The following is a 24254-nucleotide window of genomic DNA, read 5'->3' as shown; positions in this document are numbered from 1 at the left end:
TTTCTTTCTTTCTTTCTTTCTTTCTTTCTTTCTTGTATTGTGCCAGTTCTGTTACAGAGAGTCTCTGACTGGCACCGTTCTTCTACACAAGATTTTCATTCTCTGTCTTAGATTGTTCTGTAGATAATTTTAATAACTTTTACATGTTCCTAAAAGCTAAATAGTGTTCCATTGATGTATCAGTATATGTTAATTTACTGAAGGTCACTCCAAATCTATAAACGATGATGACATATTGTATGGCCATGTTTGTCGGAAGGAGCTCTCACTGTTGAACGTTAAAATTTCCCAAACATAGTATGTTTTGTTTGTATGTCAATCTTAAATTAAACTTCTTTGTCTAAAAGTGGACATTCACATTTTCTTCATTATTAGAGGGTGTTGGCCACAATATCCAGTGATGTGGGTAGTGTGATGTAACAGTTGATGACGATAGATATATTCACTTCATGTTTGCACAGTTTGAGCTGTTGGCTTTGGAGTTACTTGTGTTCAATCCCTGATGAACAAATACTGTGGGTGATGTCTACCAATGTGACCTAACTCTGTGACCCACACAAATCAGATAAGTTCCTTTCCATAGGGGATAGCCCTGACAGGGTGGTCACTTGCTGATGTATAACCAAGCAGTTTCTTTACCAAGACCAGCTTCCTATCAGGAATTATTTTTCAAGAAATGATTATTTTCTCCTTCAAATCATGACTCGTTCTAATAGATTAGAGGCTATCTTGTGATTCTTTTGGTGGATGTTCTATGAGTTCGATGACATTATTTCCCACTAGGAATACTGTGTGCTGCATCATTGGCTTCCTAAACCACTGTGTAGACAAGCAGAGTTTGTCTTCGGTATGTGCTCCTCCAGATCTGGTATTCTGCCCTATCCATGGTGGGACAATACTCTGTAGTTGTAAGAGAATCTACAACAAGAAGAGAACTTTAACAAGCATTTGGATACTTTAGTGTTAATAAAAAAATGTGATGAATGATACTTGTTCTCTCCTTTACAGATGTGATGAATAATACTTTTCCCATTATCCAGACATCTTCAGGCACCAGTATTTGTAAAAATTTTACTGGTGCTATGAACTCATAAGCCTCCTGAGTATCATGGGGAGTTTTGCATTGGGGTCTAGAGCCTCTATTTAATAATGTTTTTAAGAAGGGAGCTGCCTGATTAGTCATATAAATTAACATTAGGTAATTTTCACACTCAAGTGGACAGGATAAGGCATTTTGTAAATCACTGGGCAAGAAAGGGTCAACCCAGTCCTGAAGCAATGAGACAATTATGTTCTCATGATTTTTTTTGTTTGTACTCGCACCCCACCCCCGTTTGTACCATTGGAAATAGAAAAATATAATGACCAGATAAATGAGCACATATTGTATGCCTTAGGATATAGTTACCTTATTTTAGTATGTTCATAGAAATAAGCACCCTACACTGATTTACTCAGAAACCAATGATGCTGAGAAAAATGTCAACAAAGTACTTGCATTTTGCTTTGTTATGATGGATTTAGATGTTAAAATCAGAATTATACATATTAATTACCCAGATGTTTTATGTATTAGCTAATTAAAATTTTAAATTTTCTTAACCTGCTGATGCTTGACTATTGCATCTTTAAAACAAGAATGATACTTATTAAAATTAGTTGTGATACAAAGATTTGGAAAACAGTAAATCACTTAGTAAAGTAAACTATGTTAATAAATGTCTAAATTTTAATGTCAAGCAATAATAAGTAATATAATATGTTATTATAATAATACATTTAAGGAATTATTATAGTGATAATAATATATTATATAAATAATATATTTTTGTTAATAATAATAAATCTTCATTAATTACTTAGTTCCCCCAAAAGATTTCTTGTGTTAAGAATTAAATTGAGCCTCACACAAATGTTACCAATAAGGTTGATTTGGAGGATACTTTTTTTGAAAGATACATTTCCTTAAATTCAGTTCTCATTCAAATTCATTATAGGTCCTATTATCTGCATGATAGTTTTTCTTCTACTTTGCTATGTAAATGAAAATTCTTAACATCCAAAAATATGTTATTTGGTTTAGGCCACCACAATAACACTTGAAAAAGATAGAATACCATGCCCCCTACACACACACAGCGTTTACGTCAGTCACATCACTATCATCACTATATAACTTTCAACTTTACAGAGATGCCTTGATTTTCTATAATTTTTTGAACAGTAAGGATGAAAAGAGCAAAATAAATAAATAAAACAAACCAAAATAAAATCCTTTTTCACAGAAAGGAAAAAAATAACTCAACATTTTTGTGGACAAATGGTTTATAGAATCCTTTCATTTTATTTTGATAATTGCTTTCAGAGACAAATACAGTATGCTTATATTTCACAAAATTAAATGCATTCCTCGCTTTGGTCATTAAGTGCTTAACACAATTACGATAATTAAAACTTTATCAGATTTTCTGTAGAGGTCATCTTTTTTAGCATCTAAAAAGCTACTTGTTCTTAAGGCTGCTGACACTTTAGTTCTTAATAGTTTAAGCAAATTTTGCAATAGTTATATACAGAGGAGATTTCCCCAAACTCAGCACTTTTGTCAACTTCATTTTGTGAAGAGCTACCTCCTGCCCTCTTCATTTGATTCTGCCATTTTTCCTCTTCACATACGAACAACTTTATTTAAGGTCTTCTGGTGCTTTCTTCTTATTTCCTGTCTTCTCTTCACACAGTTGCTAGTTCTTTATCACCACTGCTCATTTCCTTTGTATTTCCATTGTCTTGTGGGCTTGGGTTCTCTAATGGCTTTATATTTATATTCCCACTGACAGCCTACACCTGCTTTCCTTACAAATTGCAGATGCTTATACATCTTCTGACTTTTTTTATTAATTAATTTATTTATTCACTTTACATCCAGATCATAGCCCCCTCCCTCCTCTCTTCCAGGTTCTTCCTTCCCTCCTCTTCCCCCCTCCCTCCCTTCTTTCTCCTTGGATAAGGAGGGCACCCCTCACCCACCTACCTCAGCTCATCAAGTCCTATCAGGACTGAGCACATCCTCTTCCCCTTTGGTCTGGAGAGGCAGCCCCTCCAGTGGGGAGGGATGGAGTGGCTTAAAAGCAAGCAACAGATTCTATGTCAGAAACAGCCCATGCTAGCCTTACCAGGGGAACCACATGAATACTAAGCTGCCCATGCCCATCCGTTACATCACTGCAGGGGGCCTAGATCCAGTCTATTCAGGGTCCTTTGTTGGTGCTTTAGTTTCCACAATTATTTGGCTGTATCGGTCTTCCTGTGGATCTCCCGTCACTTCCAGGTCCTGCTATCCATCCCCCCACTTTTCCACAAGACTCTCTATGCTTTACCCAAAGTTTGGCTGTGAGTCTCACCACCTGTTTCTATCTGCTGCTGGATGTAGCCTCTCAGAGGACAGCTATGCTAGCTTCCTGTCTACAAGGACTACAGAGTATCATAAATAGTGTCAGGAGTTGGCTCTCTCCCATGAGGTGGGCCTCAGGTTGGGCCAGGCATCTGTTGGATACTCATTTCCTCTATATCTGCTCCATTTCTTTTTAAACCCCTATACATCTTGTAGGCAGGGTAAATTTTAGGTTGAAGTTTTTGTGGGTGGCTTAGTGTTTCCCTCCCTCCACTAGGAGTCCTGACTAGTCATAGGGTGTCTTGAAATGTGCAGGCAAATGGATGGAACTAGAAAAGATCATCCTGACTGAAGCAACCGAGACCCAGAAAAACACACATGGTATGCACGCACTTATAAGCGGATTTTGGTCATAGAGTACAAGATAAGCATACTACCATTCACAGACCCAAATAAGATAAGTAACAAGGAGGACCCAAGGGAGGGTGCAGGGAGACTGAAATTTTCTGATATTTATCTGTGCAAACTCAACAGTATTGAAAAGAAATTGTCTCTCCTTAAAATCTGAACCTCACAAGCTTTTGCCTTTTAATAAGTGACCAACACTGTTTTTGAAAGTGCCTCTCTTGAGAGCTTTAAGTACCTTTAGTCAACTTTGTAATATTTATTCTTAAAACCACTGAGTTCTCTTTGATGATGAGAACATTTGGGAATGTTTTTTCTTCAACCCCATTACAGTTAGTCTTCTTTAAGATACCACCGTGCATGACTTGCTGATGGGAATCATTCCATATTCTTTATTAGTCTACAAACTTGAAGTTCAGCTGTCGGGTTTCTCATGTTTAAATACAAGTTAGAACATGTTACCATCTACTCAAATCTTTCGTATGCTTCTAATCTTAGACTAGAAGATAAAACACGTGTAATAGATTAGAAAATCTGATGTAGGCCATCTTCCCTTGTATGTTTAGATATATGTCTGGAAATGGCAAGTACTTAACATTAATTTGACAACCAAGTCATAAAAAATACACAAAAATACATCCAGGCAAGCATAACTATGGATTCCCTGTCTATTAACTAAACTCTTCAAGTGGAGGATAACATCAAAATGCTGTGACTTCAGACTATATACACTTATAGACTTTTTCATTAGTGAGGATCCTCTAAACAGCAAGCATAATGTTGCACATGGTGTTTATATTATATTAAAACATCTAAAAGATGCTTTTAAAGAATATGTGAACATGTAAACTCATTTTTACTTTCCATATGAGTTGAGCATCCATAAATCTTGATTTGGGTATGCGGTCCTGAACCTGTCTCCCATAAGATAACCATAGTTTTCTACTAATAAAGGAAAAATAATTTATTTGTAAGAAAATTTGATACAGAGAATTAAAGTGAAATAACATCAAGATCTTTGCTTGGTTGGAATTATTTAGGTCAAGTGGAAATAATCTCCTTCCCCTTTAGCATTTGTTGCTTTTTAATTGTTAGCTTATTTAATTGAATGCAACTGCATCATGGTGCCGACATTCATTAAATATCGTTAAGTTTAAATCCCTTGTGCCCTGTGTGAATGTGTGTGTGTGTGCTCTTTAGGAATATTTTTAATAATAGAAGATGATTCCTCATTCTCATTTATAATACCATGCTAAATGTTGTATTTTATAAAATATATTATGACATTTTCATTGATATGGCATAATTTATTCATGAAAAATAAATATATAATTACATAATTAAATGTTATTGATTAATTTAAATAAAGGTAATTTTATTTTGATTACAGGGTTAAATTTAACTTATATTATATTATCATCTTTATTTTTTTTTTTTACATTGAAGGCATATATGCCACAAAATTTGAAAATCTAAGGGAAATGGACAATTTTCTTGATCAATTTCACTTGCCAAAGTTGAGCCATCTTTAATTTTTATTTCATTTATTTCTGTTTATGTATTTTTGTTCTTATAAGTGATATATATGGGGAAGTCTGAAAAGGCAAGAAGAGGACATTTTTCTTGGAGCTGAAGTTACAGGTGATGTTAAGCCACCGACTTCTCTAGAAGAGCAGCTGATGCTCTTAAATTGTTACACCATCTCTCCAATCTCCAGAATCAGGTTTTTTTTCCTAATCAAAACAGATTTCTGTAACATACTCTGATTATGGTTCCTCTCTCCCAACTCCTCCCATATCCTCTCCACCTCATTTCTAATCTAAATCCATACACATTTTTTGTTTTCTCATTAGAAAACAAAGAGAGGAAAGATTTATGTGATCTGAATAGAAAACGGAATAAGCCTTGTAGTCATGGCACATGCCTTTAATCCCAGCGGAGGCAGGAGGGTCTCCGAGTCTGAGACCACCCTGATCTACAGAGCAAGTTCCAGGATACCAGGGATACACAGAGAAACCCTCCCTCAAACAACAATATATATATATATATATATATATATATATATATATATATATATATATATATATGAAAAAGAAAGATAAGGGCCTCTGAAAAACAAGAAAACATAATAACAAGATTTTTTTAATAGAACAAAACAAACACATGGATAGGAAAAAAAATCAAAGAGCCAAAGAAAAGCACAAGAAACACATATTGACACACCCAAATATTCCTTAGAGGTACAAACTTGGAAACCATAATATGTAAGTAGGGTAAGGAGGAGAGAAATCCCAGACAAAGCAGTGAGACAGAAATACCATTAAGTTTGTTGTGTGTTGGGTATCTACTGCTGGGATGGAACCTGGCTTAAGAGTGTTGTGTGTACCCAGTGAGACTTCATTAAAGAAAACTAAATTTTCATTTGCATGCTCTTAACAATTGGAGATAGTTTCTGGGCTAGAGATCCATGTTTCTTTCCAGTTCTATTCTCAGTGCTAGGACCCCATCAGTTCAATGTATATATAAACTCTGTGCATGCTGCCAGAATTTATCTTTAAATCAATGTAGTTACACAGAGACCAATCTCAACTTACTTTAGCTTTAATCCAGGGTTTAAAACACATAAAACTAACAGTGTTTAATAATGTGTCCAAATGTAAAATCTTAAATGTCTTCATCTTCCACATGTGGTTAGTGAAAGTAGTATAAGATGTATTTTTATTTCTAGGCAACGCTTTCTATGTTCTAGCTTCTATGTTTTGAAAAATATATTTAAAAATCATGTCTACATGAAGTTCTACAATGTTAACTTGAAGTTGTAACAAATTGTTGCTTCACTGATGAATTTCAATATAAGTAGAAAAATTAAAAGAGTTCTATCTTATGTTCCTAAAAATGAATTACCTGTCCTTATGTTGTATTTATGCTACATTAAATGGCAATAGTTTATAAATTCATGTTTCTAAGTTTGTTCATAATTGTATTCACCCCATAGTAAATGATGACTTTGCTTTGTCATATGAACAACAGACCTTGAACAGGCATTATCTTTTCAGATATAAAGTTATTTAATTTGTAAAGCAATTTTGTAATTATAGAAAAATTAAGAGTGGTTAAAATTTAAAATCACACCCATGGTGATATATTTAAGGCTATAAAGCAATCAACCTCATTATCTTTTTAGCAATTTGGTAACGGTACAGGACACTAGTTAAAAACTTGGTCCATTACTTTATTGCTTAGCCACTTAGATATCAAGATAAAGCCCTATTACTATATCTTTGAGTTTTACTTTTATTTAAAGGCAGCCATGCGTTCTTTGGGAAACTTCTATTGAGTTCCCATTTTTTTTTCCTTCCATCTCTCACCTAGAACTGGAACTTGGGCAGGTGCCCTGAATACTGGAACCTGTAGTGGAAGTTTTGGTTTCTTTAAAAGCTCAGTTATATAAACAGGGTTTTTGTTTTAATCCCAAGTATGGGATATAGAGATGGTTTTAAGTTGTCCACAGTTGATAACAGCCTCATGAGGCTCGTAGAGGACTGTGGTCTTTGCCCAGATACAGTTAGTTTATACCTGAGGACAGGTATCCTAGAGCTCTGGCAGAGAGGGGGATGCCTCAAGAATGCTTGAAAGGAGGAAGAAGACTAATGGTTCTTATTGCTGCTGCATTTGCCACTTGCTCATTTGCTGGTTATCAGGACTGCTGGGTATCCTGAGGGCTGAGATTGGTATTGCCCAAAAGAACCCTGTGAACTTACCCAGCTGGAAGAAGTAAAGAGTTCTATGCTCCCTCCAAACTAACATTCCTTCTCTCCTACCTAGTGTTAGGGGTTGGTGGAAGGGAGGTAGAGGCCTTAAGGAACACCAAATAAAACAGAATTTAAATACCACCATCTACAGGGAAGTGAGTCGTGATGACTCATGTTTGGGTGTTTATGAGAAGAGGGCAGGTTTTGATTATTCCCTGACTTCTTTGTGCTTGGGATGCCTGTGTTGGGCTCCCACCTACCATGGTGTGAGCAACTCAGGTCATACACACTTACCAAGTGGAGGAGAAACATGAAGATAAGACTGTACCAAGACTGTCCCTGTACCAAGGTGACCTTGCAATAGCAGCCACTGCCCACTTCTAGGCATCTTTACCCAGGCTACTTTAACACCGGGATCGCTTTTGTTACATGGAATAAAACTACCCAGTTGAGAACAGCTAAAACACAGGATCATGAAAACAGAATAGTTATTTTTAAGTCACTAAGGTGTCTATTAGAGAGACATTACAGGGAAGCCCTTTTTTACCTCATGCAAAGCTGGCTAAAGAGTCTTATTCCTTCTCTTTTTCATTGTTACTCAAGGTCAAACATTTTCCTCCATGTGTCCCCGAGTCACTAACCTATTGCTAAGCACATAGAGATGTGACCACCTGAGGTTGTATATGAGTCACAAGAAAAGAGGACACAAGGAATGGACCTTCTGATATAGGGCATATATTTCATAGCTGTAAGAAAGTGCATTAAACTAGTATGAACACTCACTTCAAACAGGCCTAGCCATGTCTGCAGAGGCTTTCAGTAGTTCTGGATCAATTAATAGAATTAACAATAACTTAGGAGTTTCCGGAAGATTCAACATAAAATCTCTTCTTTGTTCTGTTTTTAAGGACTGCCATAGCTACAGAATTATAAAGGGAAAAGAATAGCATAAGAAAAAAAAGAGAAATTGTGTAAATAAATGTTTAATAAGTGGGGTTTGCAAAAGTGATGGCCCAGAACCACAATGTAAACACAGAGGAGATGCCCTCTTAGGGCCCCTGCAGGCACCTGGCACACATCTGGTACACTGACATACTACTTGGTGGCAGAATTACAAGTGTGTGTGTGCACGCACGCGTATGCGTTAAAACACTTATAAGCATATAATAAGTAAACCTTGTGTTCTGCATGTGCTTAGCCAGGAGATAAATAATGGGACCAACTCACTATTGGCAATCTTGCTCTGTGACTGGAAACTGTATGCAAGTTCATCTACTAACATTAAAATGGTGATGTGTCATCCAACTCCACATCATGGGTTTAGCAGATAGATGAGAGTATTGGTATATTTGATTCAGGAATTTTGACAAGATATTAAAAAAAAAAGAGGTACTACTTAAATGTTATTTTCACTGTTTAATTTCCAAAGAACTTTTAAAGCTTGTTCTTTGTTTTTCTTTTCAAATCATCACTGACTATATCCAAAAGTGAGGAAATATCCAAACAACATAAATACTTCTCCACACACTTTTGCTTGGGGGTTAATTTATTCCAAAGCACCTTTCCCTGGTAACTTGCTTCATCTGCTTCATACTCCTCGCCTCTAGGATTCCTTTAACTCAGATAGAAGGAAGAGATTTGAAAATTATGCACTACAGTGAAGAGTATATACACGCGAGTAGCTTAGAAGTGGAAATAAAATCCCTTTAGGTTTTCACATCGCACTTGGGTAAAATGGAAGGGAAACTATTTTCATTTACAGAAAAGACACATTCAAAGTGTTTATTAAATGTGTTTTGAAAGTGTTCTGAGATGCAAGTCACCCACAAAAACAAGTACTACAACGTAAACCTTTATTTATGTACAGCCCATTTTTATTGTTCCGGTTCCTCTTGTTTTACATGCACAACCTGGAGCTTTTAAACCTTAACTCTCCACCATCAAATCAGGGGCTTTCTCAAGTGAGAAGCTAAAGCCTAGGTGGATAGCAAAGGCGCGGCGAGGAGGGGGGGTGCGTTGGGGAGGAGAAGAAAGGCGGGGAAGGGGTGAGCGCGAGGGGGAGGGAGGAGAGGAAGAGAATGAGTGAGATTGCCATCTGGAGCGCAGTCTCTTATGTCTCAAGCCTGTAGGCATCACTATCTAGACCTTAACAAAGAGGTGACCACGATCTGGGGATTTTTGGGAGGTGGCGGGGAGAGCTCTGGACAGACTGATGTTGTACAGCATGCCTGCCTCTAGCCTTACCTAAGTTCACGCCAGGAGTCAGAGGCTCTGATCCTGTACTAGGCAGGCACACAGGTTCCTTAGAGAGGCCACAGGTTCTCCTGTTTGTGCTAATGGGAGGGAACTTCCCACCTGCTGGAGACTTATCTCGGTCCTAACGTTTCTGTCTAGGGTGGGATGTGTGAGCGCGGCGAGGGGCAGGAAGACCTCTAAGCTACTAGCAGCTGTAGGTACAGACATGCAAGGGAGGAGAAGCATCATTTGGTGCTGCCAAATCTTAACCTGGGCCCCAGGTGCTGGCAGACTCCAGCGGAGCTGCCTCTCCTCTCCACAGTGTTCTCTGGAAGCTGCGAGTAGAGAGCCCATCCACACGTGGGGATCTTCTTCCTCCTTCCACGCTACGTACCTGGCCAGAGCTGCAGGACCAGTGTTCTGAGAGAACCCTCTTCTCAGGGACCAGTCCAGACTGGGTTGCCTCTTTAAGCTGTCGCTGCCGCGCCTTCCTCTCTGCGATCCCAGCAGTACCGTGGAGGAATTCTCCCATTGCCTGCCTTCTCGGGGCGACTTTGACTCCGGAATTTCTGGCCTGGCGCCTTTTGGGTGAGCTCAGAAAGGAATCAGTCCCCCTGCCGTTTCAAGATTACCCGACAAAAGAAAATTTCTAGATCCGGAGCTGTAAATCGATTTCTCCATCAGCATCTTCATCCTCCTCTTCTTCCTCCCAGCCTCTGGGTTTGTTTATATAGCATCCGGGCAGCCGAGAGGCAGTGGCCATCCGCTCCAGGCTGCTTGCCCTCCCCTCCTGGCTTCTAGGCTCCCACACGTGGTAGGCATCAGTATTGTCGCCAGCGAGCAGGCGACAGCCAGCGGGAGATGGGCGCCTGGGTACCAGCGCCACGCGCGCTCTCGCCATCCTCACTCATCCTCCGCGCGCCCTCTCTCACTTGCCTATAAAGCCCGGTCACACTTGGCATTCGCCGCCTGGGATCTGTCCCTTGACTTGAAGAGGAGATCCGAAATACTGCCCTGGGGGTGCAGGTGATGCTTCGCTGGGTTCGTTCAGTTGCTGAAAAAGAATGGTAACATGAACAGTGGAGCGTGAGAGCGTCGGCAGAGACAGGGGATGAGATTGATGTGCAGAAAGCACGCTTCTCAGAGGCTCTTATTCCCAGGACTGAGCGAGGAAGGGACGTCTGTGCGCCTGCACTTCCTGGCTGGACTTCGCTGACATCTGTAGCCTCCTTTCATCCAGGTACCCAGGCTGCCTAGATGCTGCCTGCAGAGGAGTGTTCTGACAGCGCATGAAGATCCAGGAGTTTGTGAGCCCCTATCCAAACATAGTTCTGACCTGGTTATGGTGTCCCTGGATCCTGCCTGGCAAGCTGGCTCCAGAGGGAGTTGAACTTGAGTTCAGGTGGGTTATCCCAAGGCAAGCAAAAGAAAAGCTGTTTGGGGAAGATAAGGAAGGTGATGTTCCAATGTCAAAAGCGGAAACTCTTCTTCCAGACACTTGCCTGGACGAAGCCACGCCCTCCCATTCGATTCTTGCTGTTAATATCCGACTCTACATCCCGGACCTCCCACGCTAAGGGCGGGGGATGGTGAGCAAACAGCGACAGAAAAATACCTTCTATTTACTGACTGACATATCTAGCATGCTCTTGACTTCCTCATAACTTATGAAACGATCGTATTTACTCCACTGCTTTATATTAAATGGAGGTCAATAGACTTAATGATTTCCTCAGTTGAGTCATTTATTTCTAAGCCAATAGATAATGCCGTCGTCATAGTTTTCTGGGGGAAAGTAACTGTGCGTTTGTTCTGCAGATGGCCAACTCCCTCTGAATTCTGCAGATTGGTGCTGAGCACGCAACAAAAGTTTTTAGCTTCCCCTCAGTTTTCTGGTGCTTCCCAGAAGAGAGGAAAGGAGTTTGGCTTTAAAGACAAGAAGCAGTCAGAGAGACTTCTGTAACTTTTCTCCACTGTTACCATTTGCAATGAAGAGGAAACAGAAGAGGTTTCTGCAAATGACTTTGTTATTCACTGTGGCTTTAATTTTCCTGCCCAATATTGGTCTCTGGTCTTTGTACAAGGATAAACACTTGGTGAAATCTACAGACCCTGCGGAGCATCAGGTAAGTACCAGGTAGGGCAGGGGTGGCAGTAGGATGGGCTAAGTATACTCCTGCTTAGGAGCACATGGGGTAAAGGTATGGGGAGTTTCTCCCAAGTTCTCATAAAATTGAATTTACAGGCTTTGGGGACTTTGGGCTTTGAGCAGGTCCTGGTTCCCAGCCAATGATGTGGTGAATGGAACATAAAATAAGAAAGAAGAATCCGAGGTCAAGAAGAGAAGGTATACTCTCCCAATTGGTCATTGACTGATTTTTTTTCTTGAAGGGGGGTGGGGTGAGAGGCAGCTGGGTTTTGTGGAAGGCGAAAGTAAGTTTGGTACAAGTTCAATTAAAGGGATTGTTTTTGCCTTCTGCCTTGTGTGCATGTCTATATTAAGTGCATCTGGCCAACTAAGTCATTCAGGTTTTAAAGTGGTTTTCCAAAATCAATTCATTGTTTGTTGTATTCTTTATTATAATTTGTGCTCAGAAAAAAGCTTCTTATCCTGTGGAACCTTAAAGTCTGCCTTTCGTCTCTTCTGTTGCTAATGTGGTCTGTAGAGATAACTATTAAGAGTATATAAGAGTATATATGCAATTTCCTCCACAACGGTGGATAAGTTTGTTGCTAAAAACCTTTCCTTTCTGTGGTAAACAGCAGACAGCCAAGTATTTTGTTTTTCCTCTACTTAGCATGTAACTGCAAAAATGCGGATGTTAATCCCATGTCCAAGTAACTTTCATAAGAGAGTCAAATATCTTTTACAAAATCTGATGAAAATCAGTATTGTTGGATTCCTGCTGATTAGTAAATAAGCTTGTATTTTAAAAAAAAGAAAGAAAAGAAAGAGAGAAGGAAAGAAAGAAAGAAAGAAAGAAAGAAGAAACTTTGAGAAGGGGATTGTAGCCTACTTTAGGAAAACTATTCTTTTCCAGAGGGTACCAACAATTACCCTGAAGTATTAATATTCTTAATTTCATGGGTCATCACCTGTGTATTTTATGTACTTTTCAAACATAGAAGATACTAAGTAGCCCACTTCTGAACAATAGCAACATGTATTAATGATATTGGATATTTGTTCCTATATGTAACAAAGTATAAACTTACATTTATGAAGAGAATGGATAGTTGTAAATTATATGAGGTAATCTGATTTTTCTTTATGAGAACTTATCAGTATCTCAACTACTAAAAATATTATTAAATTATTAAAAATTTATCATTACATTATTAAAAAATATTTTAAAATAAAAATTTTATGCTGTTAATATATGTGCTATTTATTTTTAGTGAATTAGAATTTTGAAGGAACTGACTTTCATTTAGTTCTTGTTCTTCAGCATACTATCTAGTTGGAATTTAACTTCAGATTGAAGTATTATGGATATTGTTATACTAATAAATCCAGAGGAGATACGAACTTTGAATGTGAACTCCCTGCCACATAGTCATCACTTGTTTTTCCAATCTTTTATTCAAAGCAGAATAATGTTAATAGTAGGCATCACTATATTACTATAAAAATTCCCATTCAAGTTAGGAAAATAAAAATAGTTTATATTATTTACTAATTAGTAGTGCAATCTGAAGGATTTGCTGGGATAGTTGACATGAAACTCTAATTAATCTTATTAACGAGATTGAAACAACTTTAATGCTGGCTATTGATTTTGAAGCTTAATGAGAAAGTCCTTTGTCATTAGCATAAAAAAAGTTAGATTTCAGCTGTGACTAATCCTAATCTCCAGAGAAGTTTCCCCCCTTTTTTGGTTTTGTGACATGAAACTAATACTTAATCTTCAGTAATGGAATGATGGAGCTGACAGATGTGAGTGGCAGAAAAGCAGTTAGTCCGTACTGTCTGAAAGTTTCCTACAGCATAGAGGGAAATGATGGTGTTACCAAGAGACCATGCAGTAGAAAACTCCAGGAGAAAAGTTTTGAAAACATGATAGGAAGAAAGGGTGCTGTTAAGATTATGATGAGTATTCATATGTACTTTAGAACTATTCAACCCAAATAACAGTCTTATAATTTTCACTTTCTTGCAGATAAAAGTAAAGGTGTGGAATGATCACATCATTATGTAAATTTTGGATGAGTAAAAGTTAAGTCATTAGTAAGCATGTCTGAATGAAAAGTTAACCTGTGTGGCATACACTGCACGGTTATTAGGCTGTACTGTTTTGATAGTGTCTCTGCATTTCAACATGGGTGATTCATATACTATGAAACTTGCACACACAGGTTTCAATGAGGCAAGTGATTTGACCAAAGTAAAACTTGTTATTTAAAATTCAGCAATTTATCTTAAAAAGACATTGTTATTTCAGAAATCATGTTTCACTACATGGATCATCTCACTGTTGTAAAGATGCAAAGGCTAAGAATGAAATACAACTGGCAGGAGTAAGTACGGCAGCTATTCAGAACATGTTACATGCTGATAAGAGAAGGTCTGTTTGCACAGCTATTGTGTGTGAACCAGCCAGTGGCTCTTGTTCACTAGAGTTAAACTCTACACAGATTAAAATAAGGAAATTATTACAAAGCATGGTAGAGAAATACCTCAAGTTAAAATGTATTAACCATGAAATCATTGGAATCTTTCCCAAATGTACACTTCCTTTTTTTCTTTCTTGACAGATTACTTTACTGATACTCTTCCTAGCTAGTATCTAATTTAAACTGCATTTTATTTTGCAATGTGAGATGAATGGAAAAAGGGTAATACATAAGGCACAGGAGGAAACTTTATTATTTTTTCTTGAAGTTTAATGTTTAACACATTTTGAAAATATATTATATTAGTATAAATTGTTTAAATTTATAGTGGTTTTATCTTAAATATAGTATTTATAATAAATCTGCATATTCCCAAAGGAGTAGCAAAGTACATAAGGGTTTGCAAATCATTCTTTTAAACTTTTTAAAAATAGGTTTCTATTTTTTTTTGTCATAAACCCAAAGAAGATTGTTAAGATAACATTAATAACACAAGACAAGCACATGGACATTACAAGTTTGAAATCAAATATCTAAAATTAATCTTTTGAGTTTTTTAGGATTTAATAAAAGTAGTATCATGTATTTGCATTATTATGATTATGATATTTTCAATTGACATGCCTTGCTCTTTTTTCATATGTTAATGAAAATGTATCTCTGTTATGTTATTTAAATAGTATGTCTGTATAGGACAATAAATAATAGCTTATTGATTGTGAATATGGTATTTAGATACTAATGATTACTATGTGATTGTTGGGTGCTAAGCCTTAATTGTTTTGCTTTTTAAATATACAAAATGCTACTATTCTTTGGTTAAAGCTACATGAATCTTGCTTGCAACCTTGGGTCATAGGTGGTGTAATAGGATACTATGTAGGATAATGCAATAATTTAGAGTTAACTACTGCGCTCCATAGTATTATACATATTTTCCATAGTATTTTTTTCAAGTATGTGGAAAGACAACCCTGAACACTTTCCTTTCTTATAATATTCAGTAAGTTAACTGGCTTTAAACTAAGTTGGAAATGAGAGCTGCAAAAAAACAACACGAGACTATTCACAACATAAAAAGTCCTTTGCAATTTGTCACTTAAAAAATGAAAGATACAATTCCACACACTTTAAAGCACAGATTTCTAATAACTGTTTAGAGTGAATGAATTCTAGAAACTTATGCTTGTGCTGAGTTTTCTAAAAGATGAGAAAAAGAAACAAACAAACTTACAAACAAAAACAATATAACAACAACAACAACAACAACAACAACAAACCTAAACTAGGCATTCTAAGTTGTTTTTAATCATGTGGGCTTTCTTTATTTTTATTTTACTTAAGAATTTATCTTTATAATATATCTCCGTCACGTTTGACATAAAAGGAGATAGATCCATTGATTACTAATGTATGCCCATCTTGGATGTAGAAATTTTATGAAGCTGTTTCCTGTTTTTTATGTGATTAAGTGATATGTGACTATGTGACTATTTGACTATGTAACATATGACTATGCCTAGCAGAAGCCTGACATCTCTTTCCCCCACACAAATATCCTCTCTTGAAATAGATACTTTAGCATCTTCAAGTGTGTCCAGCTCATCCAATGTTTATCACATCATAATCTTAGGAGTGGCAGTCTTCCTTTTGACAGGGGACATTATTTTCCTCAAGGGTGTGTGTTTATTTTTATTTCTTTAATATAAACATATCAGATAATTGGTGCCCAGCATATGCAAATTGTTTCATGCTTTTTGCTATCTTAATTATTATAGCTGAACCAAATATGCTATCCTTTCCCATAAAACTTTTTAGGTGTTAGAAAATCAAAGAAAATGAAAAATTATAGTTTTAACTATGCACCAGGATAGTCCATACTTAACACTATATGGGTAGAAGGACGCCGTCATTTGACCAAGCTGTTATTTATTAGGTGTAATGTGGATTTTAAAGTAGAGTTTGTGAGGAGCTTTTTTGAAAATTTATGGAAAATTCATTCAGAATCACTATAGGACGGCACCACACATACCACAGTAACAAGCCTTTTAATTATTTCCTGTGACACAGCATATCACTACAAGATGAGTTCATCAATCTGCCCTATGGGAGATCATGTGAAGAGCTGTGTTCTGCTACCCAATCTAATACAATAAAAAAAGAAAAAAGAAAAGAAATATGTTTTTTTTCCTCTTCCCGTTTTTGAGTTACACATGCTATGCTGAATCAATTACACTCAAATAAATTATTATTGTAGTAGGAACTGAACCAAGCTTAAATATACAGGGAAAGTATAAGAAAGGCTGAGTTATTTAAGATATATGCAGAAGCACACTGAGTAAATGTTAGGAGTAGTCATGGCAACCTTTAGGAAATCTTCAACCACGTGTCTTCATAAATATTGTATACAAGGAAAACCAGCAATGGGACATCTAGATTCACTTCACAGCAGAAGCTGAGAGCATATACAGGGGGAGGAGGTCCCCCTCAGGCACAGTCATAGGGGAGGGGAGTAGGGGGAAAGCGGGAGGGAGGGAGAAATGGGAAGATACAAAGGTGGGATAACAATTGAGATGTAATATAAATAAATGAATAAAATATATTAAGAAATAAATAAAGTAAGAAAAGGGAGTGCCCTCACCTAAAAGCATATTGAATGAAACATGGGCTCATTTGTGATGCAATTGCTTGGCTTACTAACAGTAAGGAGAGATTTACAAAACACCATACTCAGGATCCTCACGGTTATGTAAGACGATGAAGTTGTGCTGTTCATATTGGTGTGGGTGCTTATAGTAATACTCACATAGAACCACACACGCATGGGACATTCAGATGATGGCAATGATGAGAACAGTAACCCACCAGTAGCCAAACATTTGACTCCTATAAACTCTACCTGTCACACCGTAAAATTCCGGATTCCAAGATGCTCTCAACATGGCATTGTTGTGCCTGCTTGGCAGCAGATGAGAACAAAAAAACAAATCATATGCCTGATGGAGAACATACAGTAGGTAACTTTATAGACAGGTAAAACAGCTGCAAAGGATCAATACCATCCCCTTCATTCTTCTCTCTTAGTATAGTAATGTCTATTTGAAATATATTCACAAGGTGGTAGCAGAGAGAGGGGATTAAAAAAATATAAAAGTATAGTAGAGTTTTACTTCCAGTATCATTGAGGAAGAATGAGGGCTGACTTAGCAGTACTCTCAGTTGACACATGTGATCTCATTATGAAAATGTGCATATTCAACTATTTCATTTTCTACCCTATTTTGACAAGCGGAGTTGTTTGGTTTTTTTTTCATTGCTTTCAATATACGATAGGCTGTTAGTCAAATCTGAAGCATCATTTAAATATTTTGGATGTAATTCTACCACACTACAAGAAAGACACAGAAACTTCATCTGTCTCTGGAAATGTGTGCATCTAGCAAAAGAGAAAATCACAAAAAGATTTTGATACTAAAGGCTGCACGTATTACACATAGGAACATTCAAGTCTTAATATAATTAATATAATTCTGGTTTCCATAGAGTGTACTGGCAGCTACAAACTGTTGTAAGCAGCGTTGGTATCTCAATGAGGGTCAGGAAAAATAATTTTAAATCATTTCAAGAATCCAAGTGCTCATGGAATGATACTTAAGATTTTGAAGTCTAGAAAACCAGAGGCAATTATTATAATAATTTTGACTATTTTTGTCATATTAAAATGACCAAATTGACAAGGCTGTCTTTTAAGTTTAAATGAGGTGGGTGTTATTTCCCCTTATTTTTGACATTTCCCAAGTTAGACAGTATAAATGAGCATAAAAGAGAAATAGATAACCAGTCCCCATAGGGTTTTTGTTCTCTTTTAGTAGGGCATTATGTAAGCTTTGGAATCAAATTATGTGGATGCAAATTATGTTTCCCCTCGTTTAGCACCTTGTGACATTTGACATCCCATGGGTCTTCCCAAGAGCAACTTTCTTATAAGAAAATTGGGTATGGTGGTACTTCTCTTGTAGTGAAATAGAGAGAATTAATTGTTTATCACATTGAAAACGATAAGCAGGCACAAAGAGTACAGATTAGTTTCTTCATATTGTGGCTATTTACCATCAATCATTGCCTTTAGCAAGGTGGTATTTGTATAGAAAATGTTTAGAGATGCTTTCTCCCCAGCAATATGAAATAGAAGAGCCATGCCACTGATGTGGTAAGTCTTTAACAGAGCATATTGAATAAACAAACAGTGTCTAGAAAATAAGAATTTTTCCACTGTTTTTCTCTAGCACTTAACAGGTTGCTGACATTATATTGTTTATCACAAAATTTTGCTGAAATTTTTTTGTCCTCTTGTCCTGAAATAATTTTAAAAATGTAAGTTTTTAATGAAAAAGACATTTAGATGTTGCTTCCACAGTAATTACTAGTAAGAATCAAAGAACTATGTTCCCCCACTCCTCCTTAATTTGGGTCCTTTTGAAAAAGGTGACATCATTTAGCAGAAAAAAAAGTTTAAAAACAGGTGAAAATATCAGTATATTACAGCTAATTTATATATTTAATTCTCATAAAGGTAGAGGACAGGAAAACACTTTCTGCCTTCTGGGCATTCTTAGATATTTAAACAGTCAATTTGATATAGAAGGCATATTTAACAAACAGTCTTCCCAATATGAATTTTCTTACAAAATGAACCACATTTAGAAAGGAGGAGACTATCCCAGCACTCCAGGAGGCAGAGGCAGTCAGAACTTTTTGTGTTCAAGGCTAGCTGGCTCTATAAAGGGAGTCCAGGACAGCCAAGGCTACAGAGAGAAACCCTACCTTAAACAACCAAAAAAAATGAAAATGGAGAGTGGGGTCTGACTTTCACACGAACTCTCGTGCCCCATATTTGACCACATCCCCTGAATGGGGAGGCCTGGTGGCACTCAGAGGAAGGATAGCAGGCTACCAAGAGGAGACTTAAAACCCTATGAGCATATACGGAGGAGGTCCCCCTCAGTCACAGTCATAGGGGAGGGGAGTAAGGGGAAATGGGAGGGGGGGAGGAATGGGAGGATACAAGGGATGGGATAAGAATTTAGATGTAATATGAATAAATTAATAAAATATATTTTTAAAAAAGACAGTGTCTGGGCATAGTAGCCAGAAATGGAGGGAAAGTAGCCAGAAGCCCCACACATGTAAATGAATAAAAGGTTCTAGAATTAACGTGAGGTGGGTTCAGATACATCCAAGTTCAAAAGCCAGACTCCTCCCTTACAAATATATACATATATATATTTCAGCACAATTCATCATCTTGAATATTAATTTGATAATTTGAAGCCATAGAGATTACTTTGTTCATTAATGTATAGTTGAGGAAAATAAGTGAATTCCCGTGTAATTCTTACATACCTAGAAAATACTAAGCAGATGTTAGCAAATTATATTCTGTATCTTTTCTGAATTTTTAGAGAATCCACTTAAGTATTTAAAAATTTCATGCATTGTATAAATGTATTGAGGGTACAATATAGCATTCACTAATTGTTTGTCTGATATTGTTGATTAAATGCTTAATGATGCGCTTTCCACATGATACTGGGATAGACCCTTCGAGAAATACACAGCATGGCCACTAGTTAGTTCTAGTTCATATTAGTTAAGAATGGTTAGTTGGCTTTGTTGGTCTCCTTGTGGAGCTCCAGTCACCTTCAGATCCTTCTACTTACCTACCCCCCCCCCCCCGCCACCTTTCCACAGGCTCCCTACGCAGCACTTTGCCCAATCTTCAGCTATGAGTCTCCACATCTGTGTGGATCGTCTGCTGGGTGTAGCCTCTTAGAGGACAGATATGCTAGGCTCCTGAGTATCACGTTAGGGATTGGCTCTCTCCCGTGGGGTGGGTCTCAGGTTGCACCAGCCATTGGATGGACAATTCCCTCAATGTCTGTTCTATCTTTATTCCTGAACATCTTGTGATCAGGGTATATTTTGGCAGACTGAAGCACCAACCGAGGACCATGCGTAGACTGGACCTAGGCTCCCTACACAGATGTAGCAGATGCTTAGCTGAGGCTTCGTGTGAGTCTTCTAGTAAGGAGGGGTGAGGGTTGGACTCATGGACTCTGCTGCCTGCACTTTGATCACATCCCCTAGTGGAGCTGCCTCATCAGACCGCAAGGGAAGAGAACTTGCCCAATCTTGGTGTGACTTGATGAGCTGGTGTGTGTGTGCAGGGGAGAGGGAGGGGAAGCGGAATGGAAGATGGGACCTGGAGGTGAGGTGGGAAGTGGTACGATCAAGATGTAAAGTGAATAAATGTGTAAGTTAATTTAGAAAAAAATAAAAAAGAAAGTAGGGAAGGAAAGAAGGAAGGAAGGAAGGATGGAGGGCAGGGAGGGAGGGAGGAAGTACAGTTACATCTGTCAGGCATGGTGGTGCACACCTTTAAACCTGGCACTCAGAGCAGCAGAGGCACATGGATCCATATGAGTTTGAAGCCATCCTGGTCTACAAATCAAGTCCAGGACAGCTAAGGCTACTCAGCAAAACCCTGGCTTGGAAAACGAAACCCCACCCCCACCCAAAAAAAGAAAGAAAAAGAAAAAGGAAGGAAGGAAGGAAGGAAGGAAGGAGTTCCATATACATCTATAATGTGGCATGGATCTGGGCTAAATTGTTTTACAATAATGAACATTCAAGATGAAGTTTTAGAAGAGGTAGGAAAAAAGGGACTGCTTTGTAATATTTATTTTTAGCCCAATTCTATACACACATAGATGAGACAAGGATCAGATATACAGAGTGAAGGTAAAAACTAAAAGTGTATTTAATTTTTGGAAGTTGGAATTGAGGAGAAGTGAGTGTAGCCATTGAAAATTTGAGATAATAGTAGCATTAAGTTTGATCTTTAAAAAGTGTTCAAAAAAATAACTAACCATGTTTTTGAATCATAGAAGAAAACAAACACATGACATATGTAACCTTACAGTCCAATGTAATGATTTACAGAAGAACTTATTAGTCATAAAATGATTATTCCACGGTATCAAGGGGTGATGATGTAACTATTCACCATATGATTCAGCCTCGTTTGAAATTCTGAAACCATTGAACATGAGAAATTTCATGTAGTAACTACACAATATGCACAAGACTGAGCATATGGAAATGAAAGGCACGTGTTCTAGTTTCAGTTGTAATTGGACTACTGGACCAGTTCTGTGGTCTTTATATATATATATATATATATACACATCCTATTTCTAAAATGTTTATGCTGGGTTAAGATGACATAAAGATGAAATTGAAGTAATATATGTGTATGTCTCTCAAAATAGGTTGTACACAGTGAGCAAGTCAGTATGTTTTCTATTACACCCAAACATTTGGCTTCTAGGAAACAGGTTGCTAAAAAGGGAATATGTTTCTACAACCTTCAGTTCATGAATCATCATAAAATCGCTATCTTCTTCACATGTTTGACTTTGCATAAGGTTGTTTTAAAAAATGTGATCTAAAGCGATTTTAACTGTTGTTTCACTCATTTTACTTTTAGATATCAACTACAGAAAGAATATTTTATTTATTTTAAGGTGACATATATTGTTGTTGTTTTACCAATTTTATTTTTAAGTAGCCAATACAGAAACAATCTGTTACTTATATTAAAGGATTTTGTACAATATACCCTGGAGAGAAAAAAAAACTAGATTTTTATATATCGCATCTAATTTGATTCCAACAAGGAATCAAGTTATTCACAGAATATACCTTTAGCAAGGAATGCTAAGTTGATAACCTTCTTTTACTCACACACACATACACACACATACACGCACACACACGCACACACACATTTTTAGTTTTTTCTGGTCTTTCACTTTGGTATTAATTCCTGAGTTCTGTTCTGCTTTCATGGAAATAAATAATCTTTCACCATCATGTCACAGCATCAATCTAAATGACAAAAGAATATTGTCAGAGGATGTCTTTTTGGCCAAGTGTTTTATTATTTTTGGGGGTGGAGGAAACCTCAGTTTCCCCTCCCTCCAATTCTCCCAGTACTTCCTTCCACCTTCACTCTCCACCCACCCCCTTCCATTCCTCCGGTTTCTCTTTGAAAAGGAAAGGTCTTCCATGGATTTCAAACAACCATGTCATATCAAGTTGCCATAAGACTGGGTACCTCCTCTTCTACTAAAGGAAGACACGGAAACTCAAGATGTGAAAGGCTCCCCAAGGCAGGCAACAGAGCTAAACACATCGTCTGCTTCAGCTGTTAGGAGTCCCTCAAGAAGATCAAGCTGTACAACTATAACATATGTGTGGGGGACCTAAGTCCATTCTTCATTTCAGGGACATCTAGGTTGTTTGCGGTTTCTTGCTAGTACAAATAAATCTGCTATGGCATCTTTGGGTTTTGAAGTAGGTCGACTCCAAATTTTCTGAGAAACTGCCAGACTGATTTTCAAAATTGGTGTACAAGTTTTCACTCACAGGGGCAACAAAAGTGTTCCCTTTGCTCCACATCCTCATCAGCATGTGCTGTCACTTGGGTTTTGATCTTACCCATTATGATGAATATAAGATGGAGTCTCAGTGTCGTGTTGATTTGCATTTCCCTGATGGCTAAGGAAGCTGAACATTTCTTTAAGTACTTCTCAGCCATGAGAGATACCTCTGTCGAGAAATCTCTTTAGGTCTGTACCCCATTTTAAAATTTGGATTATTTAGTTTGTTGATTTCTAGTTTGTTGGGTTCTTTATGTATTTTGGGTATTAGCCTTCTGTCATATGTGGGGTTGGTGAAGGTCCTTTCCCATTCTGTAGGCTGCCATTTTGTTCCTTTGATACTATCCTCTGCTTAGGGCTTTTCAGGATTTCGAAATTATTATTTTACTGGCCACGTGTCCATGGATAAGCATCAAACTCCCTCTTCTAGTGCCTCAAGAAAAACAATTGGCTGGAAAGGGAACTGGAAAACTGTATAAAACTATGTGTTTTGGGCATGTTAACATTCTTCTATAGTGTTCACACTTTTCTCTATTTTAGACAATGTAACAAAATAGCCTCATAATAACAAATATAGAAGGAGACTGCCCTCCCTCAATTTTGAAGAAACGTTTAAATTTTCTTTCACAACTTGAAAGCTAATGCAGGTTTTAAAAAAACATTGCTTACATTCCAAGACAAAGACATAGAGTTCCAAGATGAAATGTGGAGAAAGATTTGTAAAAGACAGTGGGGGGGGGGGGCGTTGAGACAAGCTTGTCTCTGGATGCACCAGAAGTATCTCTTCCTTCTACATTCCACTTTTCCTGCTCAGAATCTGCTTTTCTCTTTTGAAATTTCCTTGAAAAAAAATGGTTGCTGAGTATTAATTTGATCAGTAATTGGCCCAATGAATGGACAAATGCCTGAAAGGCTTTGAAAATGAGAGTTGTTTGTATTTTGAACATTTCCACTGAATGTGCTTCCAGGTATTGAAAGGTCTATGCCCAGGGAAGTGCTGTGATCTTAGTCTTATGCTGCTTCTCTCTGCTGTTGTTCTATTTCTCCAAATGGGACTTGAGTGCATGTCCCAAAGTAACTGTGGCTTAATTTGTCACCATGAAACAGACAAATAAGTAACAACAACAACAACAAACCCCACAATTTGTAACCTCAAAATGGCAACTGACAGAATAAAACCCACACCACCACCCAGGATAACTGTTTATTTACTTGCCTCTTTTCTGTTCTCCATAGCTGCTCTGTCAACCTTTCTCCACTCGAATTTCCCATGCTACTATCTGTGTTGGTGTGTTGATCCAAATAACTTGCTCCATTCTTCATGTAGAATATGGTACTTTCATCCTGAGAGAACTA

The 24254-nt window shown here is 37.4% G+C and overlaps 1 protein-coding gene and 1 pseudogene across 4 annotated transcripts in view; one reads left to right on the top strand and one right to left on the bottom strand.

Annotated features, from left to right (window-relative positions):
- Window positions 1–9363: 9363 nt before the first annotated feature.
- Window positions 9364–10402, bottom strand: LOC311584157 (annotated as a pseudogene). The gene has a single exon. The product of its transcript is annotated as an uncharacterized misc_RNA (transcript).
- GALNTL6 (polypeptide N-acetylgalactosaminyltransferase like 6) overlaps window positions 10401–24254 on the top strand; it is a 1047269-nt gene continuing 1033415 nt past the window's right edge. The window contains exons 1-2 of one of the 3 annotated variants that reach the window (XM_084760044.1): window positions 10401–11182; window positions 11599–11906. In XM_084760044.1, the coding sequence (XP_084616170.1) occupies window positions 11769–11906 (138 nt within the window). In that variant the 5' untranslated portion in view covers window positions 10401–11182; window positions 11599–11768. Of the gene's footprint in view, window positions 11907–24254 lie in introns of all 3 variants that reach the window. The other 2 variants (XM_084760046.1, XM_084760045.1) reach the window with 2 other exon arrangements.

Source organism: Acomys minous (genome assembly GCF_964271855.1).
Source record: "Acomys minous genome assembly, chromosome: 15".
Lineage (NCBI taxonomy): Eukaryota > Metazoa > Chordata > Mammalia > Rodentia > Muridae > Acomys > Acomys minous.
This window is presented reverse-complemented; position numbering and strand designations above follow the sequence as displayed.